At 35.9% G+C, this 24,569-nt stretch overlaps 1 protein-coding gene across 1 annotated transcript in view; it reads right to left on the bottom strand.

Annotated features, from left to right (window-relative positions):
• Positions 1–24,569, bottom strand: part of LOC120626787 (C3 and PZP-like alpha-2-macroglobulin domain-containing protein 8) — a 315,655-nt gene that overhangs the window by 175,452 nt on the left and 115,634 nt on the right. The window contains exon 2 of the mRNA XM_039894529.1: positions 20,073–20,171. Coding sequence (XP_039750463.1) covers positions 20,073–20,137 — 65 coding nt within the window. The 5' untranslated portion in view covers positions 20,138–20,171. The remainder of the gene's footprint in view (positions 1–20,072; positions 20,172–24,569) is intronic.

The following is a 24,569-nucleotide window of genomic DNA, read 5'->3' on the forward strand; positions in this document are numbered from 1 at the left end:
TAAGCAAGATATCCGAAGCTCGAAAGTTCAACGCAATGTTCCCAGTTTAAGAGGCTGTAAGCTACCAAATTTCTAGTGTAATAATCAAACAAAAACTTACATGAACTGTATACGGATGAAATTTGAAAGGCTACGATAAGCTCTCAAAAATTTTACTATTGCATTATATAAATAGCACAGACACTTTCTTTTTTGGTTTGGTTTGTCCTCCATATAGCAACGAAACAATGAATTGAAATGATATTTCTGACGAAGATAGTTCATGTGCAAAAATTGACAAAAAGAAAAGTTTTGATCTTTATTATAAGAAATAGGTGTGCCAGAATGAACAACTTGTTGGCTTAAGCGCTTAAAACGAACTGATAGCATATATTACGAAAAGTAACTTATTATACTAGGAAGGTAATTCTTTAGTTTCCTAGCTGAGTTGAATCATGACCGGAAGGGGATGGTCCTATATTGTTACTTTCAAAAAATAATATACTTTATATCAAGATATTATTTAAATTACATTTATAAAATTAAATAAGTTTTTTGTAATTAAATGTTACGTAATACAACAGTTATAAAACACTGAACAACTTCACCATCAGCTCTTAGACTACAATGGTTATATACGATTGGAAACGTTACAATTACAACATCACAAGTAATCTCTTTTGATCGTTGTTAGTGAACCGCGAACTAGTTTGGAAATGTTGAGGATTTCGATTCAGTTTGGGATTTGTGTTTGTAAATACTGATGGTTAGAGGTAAACAATTTAATTTCCGTTTAGGACCTTAACTATTTATTACCTTTCTATTATGCTGTACTGTGAAATGTATTTTCCTTATGTTTATTGGAGTACTATTCTGCCCTAATCAGAGCTTCTTCTTCCCTACTGCTCTGTGTCGTCTGATTAGGGCAGAATATAATTGAATAGAATAGAAAAAACTTTATTGCAACACAACACAATAGGAAAAATTCAAGGAAAACAGTAATAGTACTTAGTGCTAGGGTGCAAAGGCGGTCTTATCACTAAAAGTGATCTTTTAAAGGCAACGTGCGTGAGCGTGCGAAGCGGATAAAAATGGATGCCATTTTTGAAAAAGTGGAGCAAGATCGGCATAGCAGTAGTTACAACGTAGCTGAAGAACTGGGAATTGACCAAAAAACAGTTTTGGCGCATTTGAAAAAAACTGGGTACACACAAAAGCTGGATATTTGGGTACCTCAAAAGTTTACTGAAAGAAACCTAATGAACCGTGTACTCATTGTGATTCTATATTACGACGTAATGTAACCAAACTCATTTTGAAGAAGCTGATAACTGGTGATGAGAAGTGGATCATGTACGACAAGAACGTGTGAAAAAGGTTGTGGTCAAAGGCCGGTTAGGCTTCACAGACTGTGGCGAAACCCGGGTTAATTCGCAGCAAGGCGATGCTGGTGTGATTGGAAGGGCATTATTAATTATGAGCTGTAACCACCAGGCAGGGCCATCGATTCTGAACTCGATCGCGCGAACGAACAACTTTTTTCAATTAGATTAGATTAAGCAAGAAGTTGAGAGAAAGCGGCCGGAATTAATCGACAGAAGGGGCTGTGGTTTTTCATCATGATAACGCTAGACCTCACACATCTTTAGCCACTCAGCAAAAGTTAAGAGAGTTTGCCTAGGAGGTGTTAATGCATCCGCCGTATAGTCCTGATCTAGCACCTTCAGATTTCCACCTGTTTCGGTCTCTTCAGAATTTTTTAGGCAATGTCAGGTTAACATCACGAGAGGACTGACAAAACTACTTGTTGCGGTTTTTTGATCAGAAGCCACAAAATTTCTAAAGCAATGGGATTATGTTCCTACCAACAAGATGGCAAAAATTTATCAAACAATATGGTACATACATACTCTAGTTAAATGTAAATACACTATATTAAAAAATGTTTTGAATTTTCTTAAAAGATGCGAAGAAACTTTTTCCCCAACCAACAATATTATAAACTTACATAATTCTCAATTACATAGATAAGTAATATTTTTTTAAACTATGTTTAAACAGATGGTAAAGTGATCTGAGGCAAATCAGAATACAGTTGTCACCATTCCATCTCTTGCAATAAGCAATAAGGCCGCCTTTGCATGTCTACATCTACAAAGTGTTTCTTCTTCTTCTTCTCTTGCCGCGGTTCGCCGTTTCCCGATTGGTGTTCGAGATGTCTAAGGGAATATAACGGAGCACGGGCAGAAACTTCCTCTGTTCCTCTACTTCTACCATCTACTGCGATCACCAACCCATATGTGGTGACTGTTAGTCTATTTAATTGCTAATTTTAAAAACTTAGTTAAAATTGACTGAACTAAAAGCTGGATATTTTTTTTCATTTATTTTTCTTTTTTATTTCTTCTTTTGGCGCGTTAGGGAAAAATGATGAGAGTAAATTTTTACGTTGCACACGCACACCGTCAAAACTCTGACTCCCAGAAGTTAGCTATAAGGTTTGACAGAGACACTGTCAATTGTAAAAGTCTGCGGGCTCATTCCGGTATTTTAAGTGATTCAATTGTACAAAAATCTCAAACTTTAATGTTGAGTGAAACTTGGTTGTCCGATAGCGAGATAACTAGATAATGCGTTATAACAAAACTTTCAATCTATTATTATTACCATTTTGGAAGGGCATTCCAGACCCTTGCGGTGTTAATCAGAAATGAAGATGCAAAGCGCTTCGTACGCGTCCACGGTATATCATTAAAAACCTATATAATTACGAAATAAATGAATGTATAAAATTATAAATGATATTCAATGATTAATAATGGTGAAATTTAAGTGTAAAAGAACCTAATCTTAAAAAATCCATCTGATAACGAAGGCATTAAATATTTATAAAGCGTTTCAAACCACGCCGCCCTCCAGCCACCAATCTTTCGAGTTTAAACTTAGCTTTTACAATGATTACACATTTCGGTAATGAGATAATTCTTGTACGGTGTGGGTGGGATATGGGCCAAGGAAATTAGGGTAATTTATTCGTTGCTCTTGTCAGATTAACGTACGAATTTATATAGTACCTAGTATGAATTATTTCCACATCTCATACTCTTAAAATTCTCGTTAATGCTAGGTGTAAGCTAAGTGCTACCTATATGTTATTTAACTTCGCACTACGACTTGTTGAAAAGATACAGATAATAATTTTACAGAATAACATTGGCTCATTACCAGCGGATGGCACCAAAACAAGTGATAAAGAATAAATCACAAAAATATCAGGAGAAAGAACATTTATATAAAAAATTTCGCATTAACCCTAGGAAGTTTTAGACATTAAAAGAGAATTACGAAAATTACGCCTAATTTTCATAATATATGGATTTCCGCAAAATAACGCCTGCTTCTATTTAATATTAAAAGAGAAGAAGAATCGAACATGAAGCCATATTCCAAAGAAGTTTTATATTGGATGAATTTCATCAAACCCCTATATTTGGAAGTTTTATGCTGGCAGCATTTGTACGCATATGCAAAATTGCGACAAAGCCTGCTGTATAGACATCCTGTTCGTGACTCTATATACCATCGCCTAGCTTTTATGGATGTGACTTTTACCTATAGTTTATTATTTGACGAAATCTGGCTACGGCTTTGCTTGCTTGTTACTTAGATATATACTTTCGCATCAATGATACAAGTGCGGAACTGCGGAGGTCTGGGCGTGTATGAAAGACGAACAAAAATCTTCAGCGTCGTATTTATGAGTTTTCAGTAAAGGTTTCTCGAGATAAAAAATATACTGGGTATTCATTTAAATTTCACCAAAGGTTTTTTAGCAAAATTTATCCCAAAGGAACCCTGCATTTTTCCACGACAAGACTGCTGAACACTAAGAATTTTTTCATTCGAAAATAGCGTTACACAGTCGCCATTTGGTTTTTTCAAAAGAATGAATGAATGAATGAATGCATATACTTTTATTGCACACCACAAACAGAACATAAAAAAGTAGCTTTAGATTTAAGTTGGCGAACGAAGTTATCACCATCCCCTTACAATTATGTAAACAAATATGTATCAACGCTTCATAAGTACCTGTGATAGGCCTACATGAATAAAGAAATTTTGAATTTGAATTTGAGTGTGTGTGTGTGTGTGCAAGTCACACATCGTAGAAGTGAAACTTCTGAAAAGTCCCTGATTCATCATGTCATCATCATCAGTCATGTAAGCTATATATTTATAAGAACATAAAATAAAGTAATCAGACATATACTAACTTCAGCTTCTGGTAATTACAATCATTAAACTCATGGAGTCCGAGAACGTCTAATGTCGTCTAATCTCATTCTCTCGGCGGCTGAATCCTATACGCTCATGTGTTTGTGTCTCTATGGACTTATTTTTTCGTTTCATCGAGTTTGAAATCACAACGATTCTAAAGAAGTTTCACTTCAAAAAGAAAAGTATAATAAAACAACGTATACAATTCATATAGAAATTATCCCGGTGGGTGCCGCCGGTTTGGGAAAGGGTACGATTAGAAACTCCCAAACATAAAAACAATAACCCTGAACTCCTATTGCCATCTTCTACGTCTGCTTCAAAAATAGTCATATCTAGTATCTATGTCGTCGTGGTATCACAATATGAGTTATATAGACACCACAGGTGGTTTGTTTGTTAGCGCGGTCCTTTATTGAATACTTTGAAATAAAAGCTTTTATTTCACATGCGGCTATCACTTCAATATCAACTTCAAACAAGTTTGTAAAACCGATTTTAACTTCAGTTTTAAAGTCAGTATTAGAAACGATAGCTTTTCGGGGGGAGTCGGGTTATGTGGGATTTTGAAACACTAAAATTCTCTCCTTGGAGAGGAAAAGAGAGAGACAGAGAGATTCTATGGGTGTTATAAGAAGGCTAAGAGTTAATCAGCGGGAGATGGAGAGGGCGATTTGGAATATCTCTACGGGATCAAATTAGATCAGAAATTAGGAGTTCCGTAAAAGAACTAGAATACTGGTTCCGGAATTTCCTAAGAACGCATCGTTGCCTCTTTTGTACAATAAATAAAGATAGAACCTGCAATGAATGCGCGAACTATTACGCCATTGAATTAAAAACATACGGAATCCTCATTGAGCCATAATTGCATGCAGTGCAGTGTCCAAAAACAGTTATAACGCCCCGCGCACGTCTCACTTTACACCTGTAGTACGCTTAGTATACGATTTGCACTTTTAAGTATTGAAACACTGATATCTCAAAGTAAAGTAAACCTACCTGTCTCCGCATGTACTGTACATACTCATGCTAGTGCGCAAGCTACTAGCAAGTGTAAAAGCTCCTTTTTCTCGCTTTTGATGCTCTACATGAAAGCTGCAGCCAGAGCTCTTATAAAATAAAACATGGTTTAAAGAATTAATATTAAATAAATAAATATACTACGACAATACACACATCACCATCTAGCCCCAAAGTAAGCGTAGCTTGTGTTATGGGTACTAAGATAGCTGTTGAATATCTTTATGAATATAATACATATAAATACTTATAATATACAGATAAATACCCAGACTTGGACTCAGAAAGCAGGGTCGCTGCCCACTGCGCCAATCGGCCGTCACATGTATGTGTATTGTACATGATGTACAGAATCAACTGACAGAAGGTAGTGTAATTACTAAATAATACTATACTTTGCTCACGAAATGTTGTATGCCAAGAAATAGAACGAGAAAATGGTAGACATAATTAACTCTGGAGGCAAATCTTAGCTATGCTCAGGTTGCTCTCTGGCTGCTCGTTGGATAAACATGCTACGAAATGATCGTGAAATGTTAATAAGTTGAGTGTCGGTAAGTTGCTTATTTATTATTGCCATGTTTGCTTTTATATTCTCATGCCTTTGGATATATACCACTTCCATGGTACTTGAAATTAAATAATGTTGTCAAATTGGTAAATAAATATTTACTAGTACGGTTTTGCGATTGCACAAGCTATGCTGGTGTAGTGATATTTGGCCTTTATCAGATCTAAAAACTTATATCAGAAGTGTGATCCTGCAGCAAACATTATAATATGATTTCACTTTTGACATTCAAATGGAAACTTATTAGTTTATAATAATATTAACAACTCAAAAAGGGTTGCCAACATTATAAAAGTTAAAGGGCACTTCACAGTACTCTCGGGCGCGCTCAAAGCGGTCGTCAAGTTTCTTGACTTCAATAGATGTCATTCTGAAATAATTCCAGTATTTCGCGTTGCTCCGGATGGTGAATAGTAAATTTTAGTAGCGAATTTATATTCATTTCGAATTTATTACCCAACTGGGAACGGAGACGATTCGCGTTTAATTTATCGTTAGAGGTTGGAAGTGTGTTTCGTATGTTACCATTTTTCAGAAAAACTATTAGGGAAGTTGATGTTTAGGCCATAAGTATTTACCAACACGTAATTAAATCAAGATGAGACTTCATTGTATTCACCTCTGAAATTGTGTATTTAATAATGCATAGAATAAATATCTTTACACTCATAACTGTTTATGTTTAAAAATTGTAACCAATTTAAAATCATACACAGACGAAAATAATGAACTCCTGATTAATGAACAACCGACCAACGTCACCTGACAGATGTCACCTGACAGAATGTCACCACTGTCCTGTTTCTATTGTCTATGTGACGCCATCTAGCGTTGAGTGTGGTGAACGGTGTGAACACAAACTTCATTGATTTCATCGTATAATATCGAAATTGCAAATGTTTTTGTAATAAAAACATACAAATATAATAATTTATAAAAAACTAATACTTTATTATAAAACGAAGTGAAAACGTAATCTATATATATATATATATATAAAGTTGTGTTAGTTGCACCATTTATAACTCAAGAACGGCTAGACAAATTTTTATGATATTTTATATTTTTGATTCCTCTTAGACCGGAATAGGATAATAAGTTTTAAAATATAACATTCATAAAAAGTACCCGCGGTACGAAGGTCGCCGGGACAGCTAGTATAATAATAATAATAAGTAAATAAATAAATCCCACCTACAGTACCAGCTGCCAGCCATGGTGTGTAAACTCATTTATATTAAAGGAGCCTTATCTTCAGAAGCCCGACAACTAGAATATTTCAAAGGTGTGTAGATCATAATGTCAAGGAGATTTAGGCTGGTACGTAACATTGGATTACGTTGCTAGTGTGGTATATATCTTGAGATACGTCGAGCCTGCGATAATAAGATAAGACTTGGTGTCTCGGGACCTTAAGACGCATCATTAGCCGTGCGGCGTTCCCATCACTCAGCCAAATCGCTTACTTTAACGAGATGCTTAGAAATGATAGCATAATGCACGGATTTACCAGCTCTGACGTGGAATATTTCTCGATTTAGAATACAAAAGTTTTTTTAAGTAACGGTGAGCGCTGTAAATTTATTAAGGAGGTCCTGGGTTTGTTTACCGGTAGGAGCAATTTGGGAATATATTATTTCTGAATTTTCTCTGGTCTGGTCTGGTTTGGTTTGAGGCTTTGGCCGTGGCTGGTTACCACCCTACAGACAAAGACGAGCCGCTAAGCGATTTAGTGTTCCAGTGCGATGTCGCGTAGAAACCGAGGGTACGACTACCGTACTCCCTAACATGTTAGCCCGCTACCATTTTAGGCTGCATCATCACTTACCACCAGGTGAGATTGCAGTCAAAGTCTAACTTGTAGTGGAATAAAAAAAATACTTTACATTAAAAAGTAATTAAAATGTTGATGGTTTATTTACAACATAAGACAAGTTAGAATAAAGTATATCATTTTTCAAGTTATAACCATAAAACTTGGCATTTGGAGTTTTTGTTACAAAATTTGAATGACGAGTTTCACAGTTTTTGAAAAAGCTACACCCAAATGAAGGATTGTATGTGAGTTTTTCATTTGAAGATATTTCTAAACATATCTACGAAAATTGGCCTTTGCCTAACTACAGCTTGCTTGCTGGAGATAAGCAAAGATAACGCGGCAATATTTCCTTATTTTATTTTTTCAAACCAGCTGTCAGCTGTCAGTACATAATAGTTTAAAAATTGGTTGACTTAAAACTAATGACAGGTTTTCACAGAAAAAATCGGAAGGTATAATCAAAAGCACCTGGCAGAACCCAGTCAAAATGCAAACTATGCTTAAAAGTTTAGTTTACATAACATTTAATAGTTTATCTAGTGGCTTGCGACCTACACTATTCATTTTATTATATAACTAGCGTACCCAGCCCGCTTCGCCGGGCTAAATTTTGCTTTATTTTATTTAAACAATAAACTTACATCATTAAATTTTTAATTTAAGTCTCATAATATATTAAATCATTTATTATCTACACCCATGTACACCCAACAATAGAATATCATGATAGTAAATAAAAGCTGTATTTGACAATTCAAAAATAGGAGTGCTCCGATCATCACCAAACTTTACGGGATTACTCGCGAGGTCAATCCAAGTTTCATTGAAATTGGTCCAGCCGTTTCGGAGCCTATACGGAACATACCCACACACTTTCTCTTTTATATATATAGAAAATAGAAGATCTCGTATGTCAATGTTTTCAGAATTAAGAAGACGAGAAACACGGGTAATAACTTAGTTTTGGTTGAAGGTATGTAATCTTTTTACCTTTAGGTAATCGTGAGTTACCTCCAGGGATAAGAAAAATTCTACGCAGATGAAGTCAATAGCAAGTTCTATATTATAGTTGGAGAACATTGTTAGTAGAAAATACGGAGCAAAATAGAAAATAATTAAGTTATTTTTGCGTCTGCTAATACAATTTACTACTGGATGTTCTGAACGAGGCGGGAAACTCGATTTATTTCAGAAAGTCATCTCTTTAATTGAAGCAACTCGTCGATTGCTTTGAGCCCGCCTCGGCGGGCTCTAAAGTGCCCCTATAACTTTTTCCTATTGTTGGCAACCCTTCTGAGGGATCGCATGAAGGTTGTTTATTTGGTCTCGAATTTTGTAACGAAGCCTATTTTTCCTGGTTCCACTTACTTACTAAATACCGAGGTATGTTTTGACAACTTTCTCGGAGTGAGATCGTACGTTCGAGATCTCGCATTCATGATGAGGGTCGATAGATCTCGCTCGGGTCTCCTCTCAGAGTGAGAAAGGCTTAGGCCGAAGTCAGCCAAGCTTGCCAATTGCGGAATGGTAGTCTTCGAACGCCCTTGAGAACGTTATGGAGAACTCTCAGGCATGCAGGTTTCTTCACGATGTTTTCCTTAACCGTTTAAAGTAAGTGATATTTAAATTGCTTAAATTAAAAAGGCACTTAACTCCGAAAAGTTAGTGGTGCGTGCCGGGTCTTGACCTCGGTCTCCATGAAAGGAAAGCCGAAACCTTAACCCACTAGGCTATCACCGCGTGGAAAAAGATACTCGGATTATTTATGGCAAAATGGCAATTTATATGGTAACTGAACCTGACTGAACATGAACGTTTATTGGTTAAGACTTCAGCTTCCCATTTGGAGGGACCGAGTTTGATCCCCGTTCTGTAACATTTTGGAGTTAAAAATATGAGGATTTATATGAGAGATGAAGGAAAACATTGTAAGGAGACCTGCATATCTGAGCGTATTACATAATTTTTGTGTGTACACGGGCGGGTGAAGTCCACCAATCTGAACTTGGCCAGCGTGGTGGGCTACGGCCTAAACTATACCCCAGAGAGGTGTATTGTAGTGGGCCGGCAATGGGTGAATATTGATATCATTATCATTTAACCATTCCAAGTAAATTAAATAATATAACGCCACCAGGTTTATACAGCTTTAAATATAAAACTAAGTAAATAGTTTTTTTTCCAATCAGAAAGTGATTTATGACTTGAATGTGTAGTCAATAAAGACTTCCCAGCCTCCGGGTCACTTGGCCCAAGGGAAGAAAGTAGCGGAGGCTCATGAATAATTTATTAAGACGTAATGAGCCGCGGGCAAGTTGTATTAAGGCTCATGTAAAGATTCTGTGAAAGACTTCCGGGGTTTCTTAAAAAGGCTCTGGGAAAAGGTCGATTTCGGCTGATGTTTACTAAAATAAAAAATCTCTGGAAGCAATATCATACTCATGGGTACATTTACTCGTGTTACTTCGTATATTGTATCAATAAAAGGGACCTAAAGGGACACCTTGGAGAAGTAAATAGATTGGGTTGAACACTCTACACACATTTAATAAAGTCATCATCTGCGCATCGCTATTCCTTTTTGTGACTCGGTAAAAGATCTTGAAGTATACCTCGACCGGGTATTGTCATGGTCAGAGCATGTCAAAGAGCTGAGTGGGTAAATGTTTGCGACGATGCGAGCTCGTTGCGAGGACTGCGATATTTTTTTCTATATAATCTCTCGTATTTGAAAGAGAAGTTCACTTTTCTTGGTGAGCAATCCGAATTAAGATCGTGCCGTGCGCTGACGCTGAGTATGCCTTATCATAAGGCAAGATTATACAAGCGTGACGACAATAAATAACATGTATATACTTACGCATTTATTGTTTGTTAAAGAATTTAAATATGTAAGTGTTGTTTTTATGTATACTAGTTTATTTTATATTAATAATTTATTAATGATATTATGTACTTTTGATCTATTTGTGTACACTAGTTTATGTATTAACATGTAGTTATTTGCATGTATGTATTTTAAAAATTTGTACCACCAGCATTTTCCTTTTCTTTTTTTCCTAATTCAAAGGTTGCCTGGCAGAGATCGCTATTAAGCGATAAGGCCGCCTTTTGTATTCTACTACTTTCTTTATGTTTCTGTTTTTATTATATTTTGTATGTTAATGTTGTGGTATACAAATAAAGATTTTAATAATAATAATAACTCTAAATCCTGTGTAGTATTATTTCGGTTATCATTTGCACGTTGTATAATAAGTTAACAAGGTGGTAGATTGTACATGTCACGTGCCTATAACGAAAATAGCGAGGATAATCCACTTACAGAGTGGGTGGTTGCTGGTATAAAATATACAATATCATTCACATAGCAAAAGACCGAAACAAAATAAGTTTTTTCTAAATTAGCATAAGAACTTCAGTGTTTGTGAACATAGTAATGTTTTCTTTTGTATTCTAATTTTATGATAGAAAATTCAAGTTAAGTTTGCGCCGCCTGTGTAAATATGTATACATTTAAAAGCCTTAGGTCACTGAACGACTCACTAAAGAAGAAATCTTAAAAAATTATGGGCTTGTGAAGCTCAAATTTAGTAAATAGAATATGTAAGTAAAGGAAAGGTCTTTCTTAAAAGAACCGCTAAGGCGGTAAAATAGGGTTTGGAAGTTTCTATGAACGTTTCTCGTATATAAGCACCGCGGGAAAACTCTTTAATCTTACGGGAAATCAAAAATTCTACGCAAATGAAGTCATGGATAATTGCTACTACTTTATAAATTTATAATGAGAGAGTATCTAAGACGTATTTAGCAGCTTTATTATTCAAATCAAATCTTTTTAAAGCAATTTTTATCAATAAATTTTCCAACATATTACATGTTGGAAAATTTCAATCTTGTGAGCCTAAACGATGTTAACACCATGCCTCGGAGAGTACGTTAAGCCATCGCTATATTATGAAAATTAAGCTTAATTAGCTATATTCCGCGAAAATCAGGAGAATCTGTGTGGTGTAATTTATAATTTCTTCAATCCTTATACTCCACACCAAACTCTTCGGCAATGTACCCTCTACGCACGTTTCGCTCCGAAACCGGAGCATCCTCAGGAGATGTTGACTTTACAATTAATAATTGTTAAGTCAATATATAGTTCTATCCAATATTTAAGCCATCCGGTCCCAGTTATTAATTCGAATTCGTAATAATAGTCGCTAAAGCCCCCTAACCCGCATTGGAGCAGCGTGGTGGGTTTATGCTCTAAAACCATCTCTTTTATATATCATATATCTAAAATAATATATATGTATATATGAATATATATATATATATATATATATATATATATATATTATTGAGTCTATCTTGACTATATCACAAATTCTATGGCAACCTTTACACTACATCTTCAGTTCAGCTCTTTCGTAATGTTAAAACATTCATCGAGTACATTCAGGAATAAAAATTAATTTAAATTTTGCTAACGGAAATTGGTTCAAAGGTTAATTGAAAGATTTTACCCAAATTATTAGGTTGTTCGGAAAGTCATTTCGTTTTTTCCCGCCAGAGGACTTAATTACGTTTTTTCGAAACTAACTTCACACTTAAGCCCCATAACCATTATATGTCTTGAGAGCTGATATTGCAAGGCTTGTGTGTGAAAAAGTTCTATTAATTCTACCCAGTAGTTTTTGGTTGGTGCCCTTTTAAATATGGAGAGCAATAAGCAGCATTTTCGTCATATTTTACTTTTTAACTTCAGAAAAGGTAAAAATGCTGTCCAAGCGAGAAAAAAATTGACGGATGTGTATGGAGAAGGCGTGTTAACAGTACGCCAGTGCCAGAACTGGTTTGCAAAATTTCGATCCGGCAATTTTGATGTCGAAGATGCACCACGGTCTGGAAGGCCGGTCGAAGCTGACAAAGATGCGATAAAGGCATTAGTTGATGCAAATCGGCGAATCACCACACGAGAGATACCGATCTCTCCGAGGTTAAATTTGTCGAATTCAACTGTTTATGGCCATTTGAAAGGCATGGATTATTCATTATACGAAAACTGTCTTTCATGTTCCCCAAAAAAAACGAAATGACTTTCCGAACAACCTAATACTAACTGAATAAAGGCACGGTATGTAGAAAATCACACTTAAATATTTAAGCCATGCATAGACACGTCCGCGTTAATGACAAATAGGTAGAGTTTACTCAAAAATTTTTTTTTGAAGTGTTAGAAGTAATATAGGATAATTTTTATCCCGACATTAAGCTCGGTTCCTTTGGGAGAGGGGATGAAAGTGTTTGTCGATTTTACACCGTAACTCCGAAAAATTATAAACGATTTAAATAATTATTTTTGTAGTATAGAGGTTTTAATATGTATTTAATTTTGCCCAAACTTTGTGTTGATCTAGAGACGAAGTCGCGGGCAACAGCTAGTAGTTTTATAAAGCAGCAAAGCAATTTACTTGGCACCGACTTAAAAATGTTGTACGAAATATTTATTTCTTGCCTTTTAATTGTTTTAGAAGTCGTGTTGTTTTGTCAATTTTTTTCCAGGCTTTGTCACGGGTTTTCAATTATATATCTAAGTTATAATAGCCAAATGTCATCTAATCATAACCTTTTACAAAATATAGCTATTCCCGAAGCCGGGGCGTTAATGGTACAGGAGTTCTTCCGTACCGTACTTCATCATCAGCTCCTTCATTGTGACGAGCAGATATTGCTTAACTTTTAATTATCGTAAAGGAACTCGTGTAATACTTTTTATTGTATAGTTCTGGTAGCCGTCCGTGGCCTTTATCAGTTTCACTTCACCAATTGGTGCTATTCGAAAGAAAATGCTCAAGTTACATTAAAAAATACTCTAATCACTAAAATGTATATAATATTTGAGTCTCTTCGATTTTTCGAGGATCCCTCCAATAAATCTTCACCAAACTAAAATGGGACCGTCCACCTCTGTGGTATAACATACTAATCAAAAAAAGAATCATCAATATCGATTTAAGCATAACTTGCGGTCGAATTAAGAACCTTCTCCTTTTTTAAGTCAGCTGACAAATGCGATGCGAATGCGAAAATATAATTAAATTTCTAGAAGAAATCTTAGGAAACCAATTTCCACCTTAGTTAAGCAACTTGGATGCGACCCAAGATTTTGCGCTAGCTTAATCAGGATCGCTTTAAATCTACAGTAAAATTATAATACTCGAGCTACGTGGAGACACTTTTTGAAATAATCGACTGCGCAAACGAGGACTTAAATTATGTTTGTATCCCGGCGAAGCTAGCTCTTACTCGGTGACTTTGTTGCCAGTCGGATTGTGACATTCTTCAGCTAGAAAAGTAAATAGATTTTCACAAATCATATCAATTGTACAAAAACGTTTACAAGTTGTTCTCTGCCACTTCATGTGTGTGCGCTGACTATGTATCGTAGTGTGTGCTTGCGATTTAACGTACCTATCTTAATAATAATTAATAATTTATTTAACACAAAAATGTTTTTGCAGCCAAACACTTGAGTTTTTTTTTATTCCACTACAAGTGAGCCCTTGTCTGCTATTTCACCTGGTGGTAAGCGATGATGCAGTCTTAGATGGTAGCGGGCTACTCTGTTAGGGAAGTAAGGTAGTCAATTGGTTCTTACGCGACATTGCACTGAAAAACTAAATCGCTTAGCGGCACGTCTTTATCGGTAGGCTGGTAACTAGCCACGGCCACAGCCACCACACTAGACCGGAGAAAATTCAGAAATTATAAACTCCCCAATTGCCCCTGCTGGGAATCGAACCGGTACCGGTACCTACTACTTAAACACACAGCGCTCACCGTTACGCCAGGGAGATCGTCAAAGCATACTCGTAAATATCAGTATGGTAAGTAGAAGTAATAGTTCCAGAAGAACTCCTAGGCGCAATCGAGTGGGCTGTGGTCTGATCAGTGGTAGACCCCGGGTTCGACCCCGACAGGGGCAACTTAGGGAACTATTTATTACTAAATTTTCTCATTTCTGCTCTGATGGAAGACTCCACAGTGGCCGATTACCATCCTACTTACAAAAACGTACCGCCTAACGATTTACATTCGAGTAGTAACAAATTAGGGGTACAGTTCATAACTGCTACATGATACCAAAGCTAATACAATTTTAAACGATATATTAAAAACACATTTATGATGTTAATAAACTTCTTAAGTGCGAGGTTGCTTGGAAACAGACCGTTTAGCATTCAGCTCTCATAGGATAGAAATGTTGGAAAAGAGTAACTGTTGAGTTTATTACCAAAGGTCTGTGGAGTCCACCAATCCTTACTGGGCCAGCGTGGTGGACTACGGAGCTAAAGAAGAAACCCTTCTCATTACGAGAGGAGACCCGTACCCCTTTAGTGGGCCGGTATTGTGTTGTAGGATGATGATGATTATTTGAAATATATTCATTTTAATACCATGGACAAGGAATATTGAAACTCTCAAAGAAACTGAGAGCTACTCATTCCTTGTAAAGCCAACTGCCAAATTACCAGAACAAGCACCAAAGTTAAGACATCGTTAGGGAAATGACTTTCCAGAATAAAATTAGCCCTCTGGAAACCCCATTGTTTGCAAGTCGTTTTACAACACCCTGGCCTTTGAAAAATGATTATCGCCGAAGTTTCGGAGCGATCATAAAATTTAAGGGCAGCCCGAAATAGCTTAATGAAACCAGTTCGGATAGAGTTGTCAAATGTTACTGGGCAAATAGCAACCGATATTGCGTTTGTGGATTTCGGTACATGATCTTTGTCGTATAAAGCGTAATGAGTTATGCATTGTTTTTGCAATTTGTTTGAGTGGTCTGGGAGTTCTTAGTGAGTAAGTCTTAAGTCGTAAATAGGAATGTAAAAAAAATATTGATTAGGAATATGAATCCCAAATAAATATCTTTACGGCCGACTGGCGCAGTGGGCAGCGACCCTGCTTTCTAAGTCCAAGGCCGTGGGTTCGATTCCCACTACTGGAAAATGTTTGTGTGATGTGCATGAATGTTTTTCAGGGTCTGGGTGTTTATATGTATATGTATATTCTTAGTATTTATGTATATTATTTATAAAAATATTCATCAGACATCTTAGTACCCATAACACAAGCTAACGCTTACCTTGGGGCTAGATGGCGTGTGTATTGTCGTAGTACATTTATTTATTTATTTATTTATTATTTACATAAACTTATAAATTATATCATACATTTTATTTTATTTTCAAGTTTTCAAGCTACATACGTTTCATTTTTAGAGGCTAATGTTTAACAGTCCTCGACACTAAATGAAATCTAAGTTTCATGCTTCAATCTTGATTCTAAACTGAAAAAGTCCTTTATCTTACTTATCTAGCGTTCAGCTTTAAGGTTTTGTCTGTCTCAACTGTATGATAACAGAAGTAGTAGAGCGATTTGGGTCTGAGATCAGTCGGGTAATTACTACTGATATGCCTATTTCTGACAGACAGCATTGCTGCGATTCGGTCAGCCGGTGTAATTACAGGCATATGAGGCCAATGAGGCACCAATGCCTCAGGCTTACGGACACAGGGCGGCCATTTGTAGGGCTTGTTCATTGAATGCCCTGCGAAGTGTTTTTCTTCAGGTTGGCCATCTGCTCTGTCCGGCGACTATAGTTAAGTATAAAAAATCTTGTGAGGTTTGAAATTAAATCATAGTGTTCTGTATTCTATTAGGCACGCCCTGTATTGAGAAGGTTTAAATAGAATAGGTAATCCGCCATTTTGTGTTGGCAGACATATTGGATTGCTAAACCACTACTAAAATTTATATGAATAATCACGTGTGGCTTTGTCGCTGATTCTCAGATTTTTTAACTTCTCTTCTAAAGCTTTTAATTAGAATCAATGAAAAACAAAATGCAAAGAATTTAGTTTTTTTAAAATGATAATTACGAAACATAATACTTTTACAAGATACAATGCCTTCGAAACGGTCTGGTTTTCGGCCCGCAATCCAATTAAAAACCTTTTTTTGAACTTGGCACAAAAAGCTAAAGCTTATCCCATTTCAAAGTTAACTAGAACACGAAAAAAATGTTTATAAAAAGTAAAAAAAAAATGCCAAAGCAAATAAAATTGCTAGTTAATTTAAAATGTTATGCGGGAATGACAAACATTTTTATCATCCATTTGAAAGTGACGGTGTTCCAAATGGAGGTTTCACAAAAAGTTGTTTTCTCTCCTCTCACACTTGACATAATTTCACTTTCGTCCCGGTCGATGTTAACCCAGCATTTCCTCATAGAAGAGGCTTTTCATGTTTAAAGCGCGGTTTCACTTTGAGAAGGTCAAGAGGGGCTGGTTTCTGCCTCTTTTCAACTCTATTGATTTTTCTTGAAATGTATGGGTTCCACAGACGAATTATGATGAGAAGTAAGGTCAGGGTGCTTTTGCTTTGATGAAAATTTAAATTGCTCGGGGCTGCGTATTTAAAGAAGCCATGCACAAAGCGTTTTGTACGCGATTTATTTAGGAGTACAAAAATTTTGACTACATTTTTAATTTGAAGATGTTATTTATTCTCACGTGGCTGTGACCCAATTTCGCTAACGAGCATCGAAAAATATTTTTTTTGTTGGGTTTTTTACTTTTTTCCAGTAAAGTTAATAGCTAGAATGTTGGATATACAGCGAAAAATAATTTTACTATACCACGTTGAGTTCTCATTAACGTTGCAATGGGAATGAAGTTATTGTTAGAATTTGTATATTATATATGCCCTTTTTTATCATCATTTCTTAAGCTATGCTGATTGTACCATAGACATCGGAGACGTGTCGGACGCTTTGCATTTTTGTGCATTAGATTCCATTTCAAACAACTTTAAAAAAAGTAGTTGGTTTTCAATAATTTATGTGATGATAATAATTATAGGTAATGAACTGCCAAACGCTTAATATGTTATACCGCTACAATTCTGGACTTCATCATCACATACCACAAGAAGTAGTAAATATAAAAACCTTCAGGAAAGAGAGAAGATACTTATGATACTCTATTGAGTATCATAAGTATCAATGTAAAAGTAAAAGTAGTAACAGTCCTGTAACAGACCACTGTTGGACTAAAGGCCTCAATGGAGACCACGATTGGCAGATGGATCGGTGATCGCAGGAGATGGTAATAGTTGCAAAGAGGATGCTACTGCCCCCTCTCCGTTGTATTCCTTAGTCGCCTCGTACGACACCCGCGGGCAGAGTAGGTCTGATAATAGATTTATTGAATGAATGAATGAACGAATTAATACACTTTTAACGTACACTACATAAACATACAGAAAATTTTTAAATACAAAATTTTGACACAATGTAATTATAAGAACTTTTCCGCTATACTTTTTGACGCAGTTAGCAACGCATTTTGATTTGCGCAGTTAGCAGCGACCCTGCTTTTCGAGTCGAGTTCGATTCCCAAACCTTTTCCAATTTATGTGTGATGAACATGAATGTTTTTTAGTATCTGGGTGTTTCTATGTATTATCATTAAAAATATTCGTCAGTCATGTATATTTATTTATTTATTTTATATATATTTGGACTCCATTGCGGGTAGTTGAACAAAAGTTTACTTAGAGCTATATAGTGACTAGTTAAATAAATAAATAAATATACTACGACAATACACACATCGCCATCTAGTCCCAAAGTAAGCGTAGCTTGTTTATGGTTACTAAGATAAGTGATGAATATTTTTTATGAACAATATGCATAAATACTTAAAATATACATAAATAAACACCCAGCCATTGAAAAACCTTCATGTTCATCACACAAACATTGTCCAGTTGTGGGAATCGAAAGCAGGGTCGCTGCCCGCTGCGCCAGTCAGTTAGTGTGCTGCCCGTATGACGTCCGAGCGAGGAATGACGTATTGATCTGACATAGCGATCTCTTCCAGGCAACCAACATGTCGTAAAACAACAGCTCAAGGTGAGAGGTATATGGTACATATAAATAAGTTTTATTCAGATCTACCGTCACTGCACGGTACGAGAGAGAATGTAGATAAACAACTACCAGCATTGTTTATTGTATCATTCCATTCCATATCAATCGAGCTATAATCATACTCAAAGCCTAACACGAGTGTATCTATGTTGCTGTTGATTGGATCTGACAATGTAGCGTGGTCCAGGCTATTGTTAACTATAGCACATTCAGCCTTTATCAAACACCGCAAGCCTACCTATGTTATAGTGTTATACGGGACGATGAATAGCACAATAGGTAGTGTATGCTACAGACACGTGCAGTGGAATATTGTTACCAGCGAAATTTATACTTATATAAGTAACAAAGCGATGTTAGTCTCGCGGTCAAGACTTTGGCCTCCCTATTAAGGATTGAGTCCCAAACTCAGTCTTAAAGAAGCCCTAGATGCGTGGGACCACGCATCTCCAATTTTCCTGTGGTATATTTGGCGGAAAAATGACAAAAAATTTAACTTCATTTAAACGCATTAGTTATATTTATCTTTGTCAGTTTAAAATTGTATGCGTGTTTGATTGATTTTTTTAATGTTAATCACTTACCAGGCGATTTTGTTTCCACAAGAAGTTACTCTTAAGTAAGATCTTAATATATCTCTGCAATAAAGAAGTTGGATCGGTGGACGCTCAACATTGTCATAAAGTTTCATAGGTCAGGTATTGTTACTTGAAAGAAGCTCGCGAGTTGAAACAAAGATTATTAAGTTCTCAAATTGGACGTATTTTTCTTTCAAAGCATTGAGTTATTGGAAATCGGTAGCAAATAGCAAAGATTTCAAAGGAAGCGTTGTTCTTAAGTTGCCCTCTAACGAGGTACCTATTTTCAACGCTGAACGAGAAATATAGTATGGAAATCATTTGAATCATTCTGCAGTCACTGCCCAACCAATGCAGAACGCGGCTTTATTATATTGATTTTTTGCGTAAATTGTATTAAGATGTAAATATTTGATTTGTTTTTCTCGTTTCTAGATCAACCTACCAAACTCATATCATATCATATTCATTTAGTATGAATATCATATTCAGTTGGTTTTTAAATTTTATAATTTTACATTTTTAATATTTAATTGCAATTTTAATTTTATTTAAGCTATAATTCTTATAGTCTAGTTATAGTCTTTAATTGCCTATCTTAACAGTATTTTTCGTTTTAATTTTTGTAATTGGTATGGGAATTTGGCCTGAATTAATAGCATTTTATTTATTATTATTATTACATTATAGTCAAGTACTTAAAGCAGGCTAAAAAAATATTTTTTTCTATCTGTCTCAATTTCTTGAATTTGGTTTTTTCTGTTAACGCTATTTGACTAAACAGTGTTGACCTAAAAGCACAGTTTTATTTCAAAGAGCACTTACGTGGTACACTTCCCTGCAGCTGCGACAGCGAAGTGTAGCGCTAATATCACCACACTAGCAGCCATCTTTGCTCGGTCAGCGCATCGCTTCAGTGTTGAACTGGAAATAAAGAAAAATGATTAAGTACGAATTTCAATTTCATCACCGTATGGAATCTACCGATCCCAGGTTGATGGTAACTTGTTATGTTGAAATGCCTACAGAAGTTTGAGATAGGGGACCGCTTGTCCCAGGATGAGCTTTTGGACGTCGCTTAAGGGCGACACCAGTGTGTTCTAGAGAAAAGTCCGGCAAAACCTCCACGGTTCCCTGTGGGTCTACTAGGATTTTTAAACGACGATAGAGTTAAATCAGTTTAATAATTTAAAAATATAAATTTATAGGCTATTTATTTCATAAGAGTTAAATTAAAATTGGTTTAAATATTGTTAAAATATTAATTTAGCATTTAGCAACAACCTTTTGAATATCCAAATCCGTTTTCAAGTTTATCTAATTTTCTATTCCGTTAGTTCTGGTAAATAGTTCTGTTCTGTTCTAGTTACTGATTAATAACTTTGGTCGAGTTTTAAACTACTCAGGCTTTCAGGATAACTTGTGACATAATCCATTTGCCCACATTTAAAAGTTAAATATTACTTACGATGTTAATAGGTCCTGCAAGTTCCAGAGTTCGGATCGACAAGTTAAAAAGAACTGTGCGGACCTACCTAAGATAAGACCAACCTATATTTATTACGGCTGATCTCCTGGTGAGACACCCATCTTCAAGCTTAGGTTATGTGGGATTCTTACCCACTACTACTTAGCCGTCCTGGCGACCCTCAGCACAAATTGGGAAGCGCCGGGATCTCCTAGACACAAAAATGTGCCACGAAAAGTTGACATCATCCCGGGAGTTGAAGGAGGTAAAAGATGGTAAATAAATAAATATACTACGACAATACACACACTGCCATCTAGCCCCAAAGTAAGCGTAGCATTTGTTATGGGTACTAAGATGACTGATGAATATTTATTGAATAATATACATAAATACTTAATATACATATAAACACCCAGACACAGAAAAACATTCATGCTCATCAAACAAACATTTTCCAGTTGTGGGAATCGAACCCACGGCCTTTGACTCAGAAAGCAGGGAAATCTAGCCGCTATTACGATGGTCGATTGGCGCTGTGGGCAGCGACCCACTGCGTCAAGCAAAAAACTGTCGTTGCTAAGCATTAATCTGCATTAGAACAGCGCAGATTTTAGGTACAAGCTCTTTTTGTCACTTTATAGAGGAAGCCTGTTTTCGACTATTAAAATGAAAAAGAATATTTACAAGGAAAAAGAAAAAAGATTATTAAGATTCTCTAAAAATATAACTTTTTACTACCCACGAGTTTTTTTTTGTTCCTTTTAGTTAAGTTTTACTCAATCGATTTACTCGCTTGGGTTGCTTCGGAAAAAATACTTCAAAGATTGCTAGTTAGGAAACACGAGAATATTCTGAATGAGGAAACTTGCTAGTAGTTTTGCTTGCGAAAGCTGTTTTTATGATGCATAAAACTGTTAACAACTTTACCAAAGACCGGTGACCTGTTCAAGCCTATTACAAAGATTTTTAACATAAACACATAATAACTTGTTAAACTGTTGATGTTGTTTTCTTTGGTTTATCTATAAGTAAAACTTGGGATCTAGGTAGTTGGTGATGGCCACCCCGTGCCTTGGAGAGCACGCTAAACTATCAATCCCGGTTATTATCACTAGCAAGCAGAATACCATCACTTACACAGATTGATGTCCACTGCTGGACATAGGTCTTTTGTAGGGAGTTCTACAATCCACGGTCCTGGGCCGCGGCCCAGCGGCTCGCTGCGATTCGTTTTGTGTCCGTCCACCTTATCGGGGGGCGACCAGCGCTGCGTAAACCCGTGCGGGGTCCCCATTCGTGCACTTAGTGGCCCCGACGTCCATCGGTTATCTATGTGCCCCGCCGGAAGTACGTGACAATGGAATATTAACAATGTAAAGGTACAGATTTAGAGTCTTGCAGTTTGTGGCGTGGATCAGGGGATGAATAGATTAAATATCTCATTAGCATACGCTAAATGCTCCGAAATATATTAATACCAATAAATGATGCTCCAAATTTAGAAGTTTAAGGAGGAACTAATTTAAACGCTTTTGAGTGTATCACGTACATTACACTTTAAAACAACTTTTCATATTTAGTTACGCCCAGATTTTTTATTTACTATTGATTCTTGAACAATTTTAGATACCTGTATTTTAAGATGTTCGGTGGAATCATTTCCCTACCAAAATGGGTAATACTCCCCAAATTAAGTACCTATCTAACTCAAGTATCTGAGAATCCTCACAGATTCTTATGAGTTTCCAATAAAACGAGAAAGTCATAAAGAACCCACGACAAATTCAATTAAGTATAAGAAGAAAGAGCAATATAACTCGGGAGTGACAAAACATATAATCCGGTGTGACAACGCGCTTGCAATTTGCTGACCCGATATTATTTTGCTACGGGATACGAGACGTGATCTGTGTATCGGAGAAGGTAAAGTATCGTATATTATAGCCGAAGATAAAAAATGTGAGGCGCACGTGCGTCTGTTCAGACAAAAAAATATATAATAATATTTTTTTACATAAATATACACCATCAATAAAGACAAGAAAATGAAATCTTATACACATGATCGCTTCAAAGGATTTTATCAATAGCACAAAAAGATCTCAATATACTTTGATAAAATAAGCTCAATACAAAGGAATGGTGTGTATTACTTTTGTATGGAGCGACTCGCCATTAGGGTATTGTTTCTATTTATAGGTATTATAGAAGTTTCTATTTATGGGTATTATAAGAGTGGGGTGACGTGGCCTGAACTGACCATTCTATACAAAGCTAATTGGCTGATCATTCTTGCTTCAATAAAGCTATTATTGGTTTTAGATCCTTATTTAAGCTAAATATCATTTTATATATTTTAATCTTAACGAAGTATTAAAATGACATAGTTACGATCCCTAAAACATTTTTATGTTAGTGAAAATTTTGGGCATCTCAGAGTTTCAGTAAATTTCACACTAATATTTTTCTACTAAAAATATGGGTATGAGTTATGAATCTTTTTAATTTTAGGACAAAATTGATAGATTTCAACGCAAAGTTTCTTTGTTGTTTTACCTTTTAGCCAGCAATTGATTGACGTATTGTTTTAATATATAAAAAGTCTAATATTATTCTCTGAGTGGGTTAGAGGAAAAAATGGCTAAATCCCTTGAAACTACACATTGCCCAAGGGATATAGTTTATTATTACAACCCCTGACCGGCCCAACACAGGGCATGGGTTTCCTTCCAGAATTAGAAAAGTCATAGTAATAGACTGCAATGTGAATGCATGTGGATTTGGTGGACTTCACAAGAACATATTACAGAATTTGCAGGCGGTTTATCGCAAATATTTCTTCACCGTTGCTGCTTAAATAGGTGAATTTAATTTTCGTAGCATAGGCCTCTATTATACCAAAAACCCTACGAGTAATATAAATTGGAAAGTTAGGTTGGTAATTTAACAAACACGCAATAAATACGCATTTAGATATAAGCAAGGAATTTGATATTTCGAGCGAAGCGAGGAGGACTTTCACTTGGAAACACCGTGGTTAGAGCTAATGTTACTATATTATGCGTAGAGAGAAATACAAGGTGTATGAACAATCATACTAATGACTAAATTAAATTGAATAAAGGAAGTGTCGATAGCCCAGTGGGTAGGACTTCTACTACACTTTCTGGGGGTTATGTGCGTTTTAGCAATTAAAATATCAACAGGTCTGACTCCCTCCAACGGTGAAGGAAAACAGCGTGAGGAAACTTGCTTGCATGAGAGTTCTCCATAACGTTAAATAAAAATAAATAAAAATAAACGTTCTCAAAGGTGTGTGAATTCCGCTGTGTACTATTACCTTGACGGCCGACTGGCGCAGTGGGCAGCGATCCTGCTTTCTGAGTCCAAGGCCGTGGGTTCGATTCCCACAACTGGAAAATGTTTGTGTGATGAGCATTAAGTGTTTTTCAGTGTCTGGGTATTTATATGTATTTTCTAAGTATTTATGTATATATAATTCATAAAAATATTCATCAGTCATCTTAGTACCCATAACACAAGCTACGCTTACTTTGGGGCTAGGTGGCGATGTGTGTATTGTCGTAGTATATTTATTTATTTATTTATTTATTTACCTTGACTCCTTCTCATTGTAGGAGGAGATCCATCCCTGTAGTTAGCCGGTATTAGGTTGATATGATGAAGCGCGAACGGGGGTTGGTTTGTAATTTTTGTACCGGAACGGATCGGCAATCTTTGATAGGAACTTACCGTTCGAACTTACCACAAATTTCTATGTGGAGAATCAATTTTCTTCATTAGATGTTTGAACTCAAGGCTAAAGTTTCAAACGGAGTATTGTAATATTC

Source organism: Pararge aegeria, chromosome 10 (genome assembly GCF_905163445.1).
Source record: "Pararge aegeria chromosome 10, ilParAegt1.1, whole genome shotgun sequence".
NCBI classification, from domain to species: Eukaryota; Metazoa; Arthropoda; class Insecta; order Lepidoptera; family Nymphalidae; genus Pararge; species Pararge aegeria.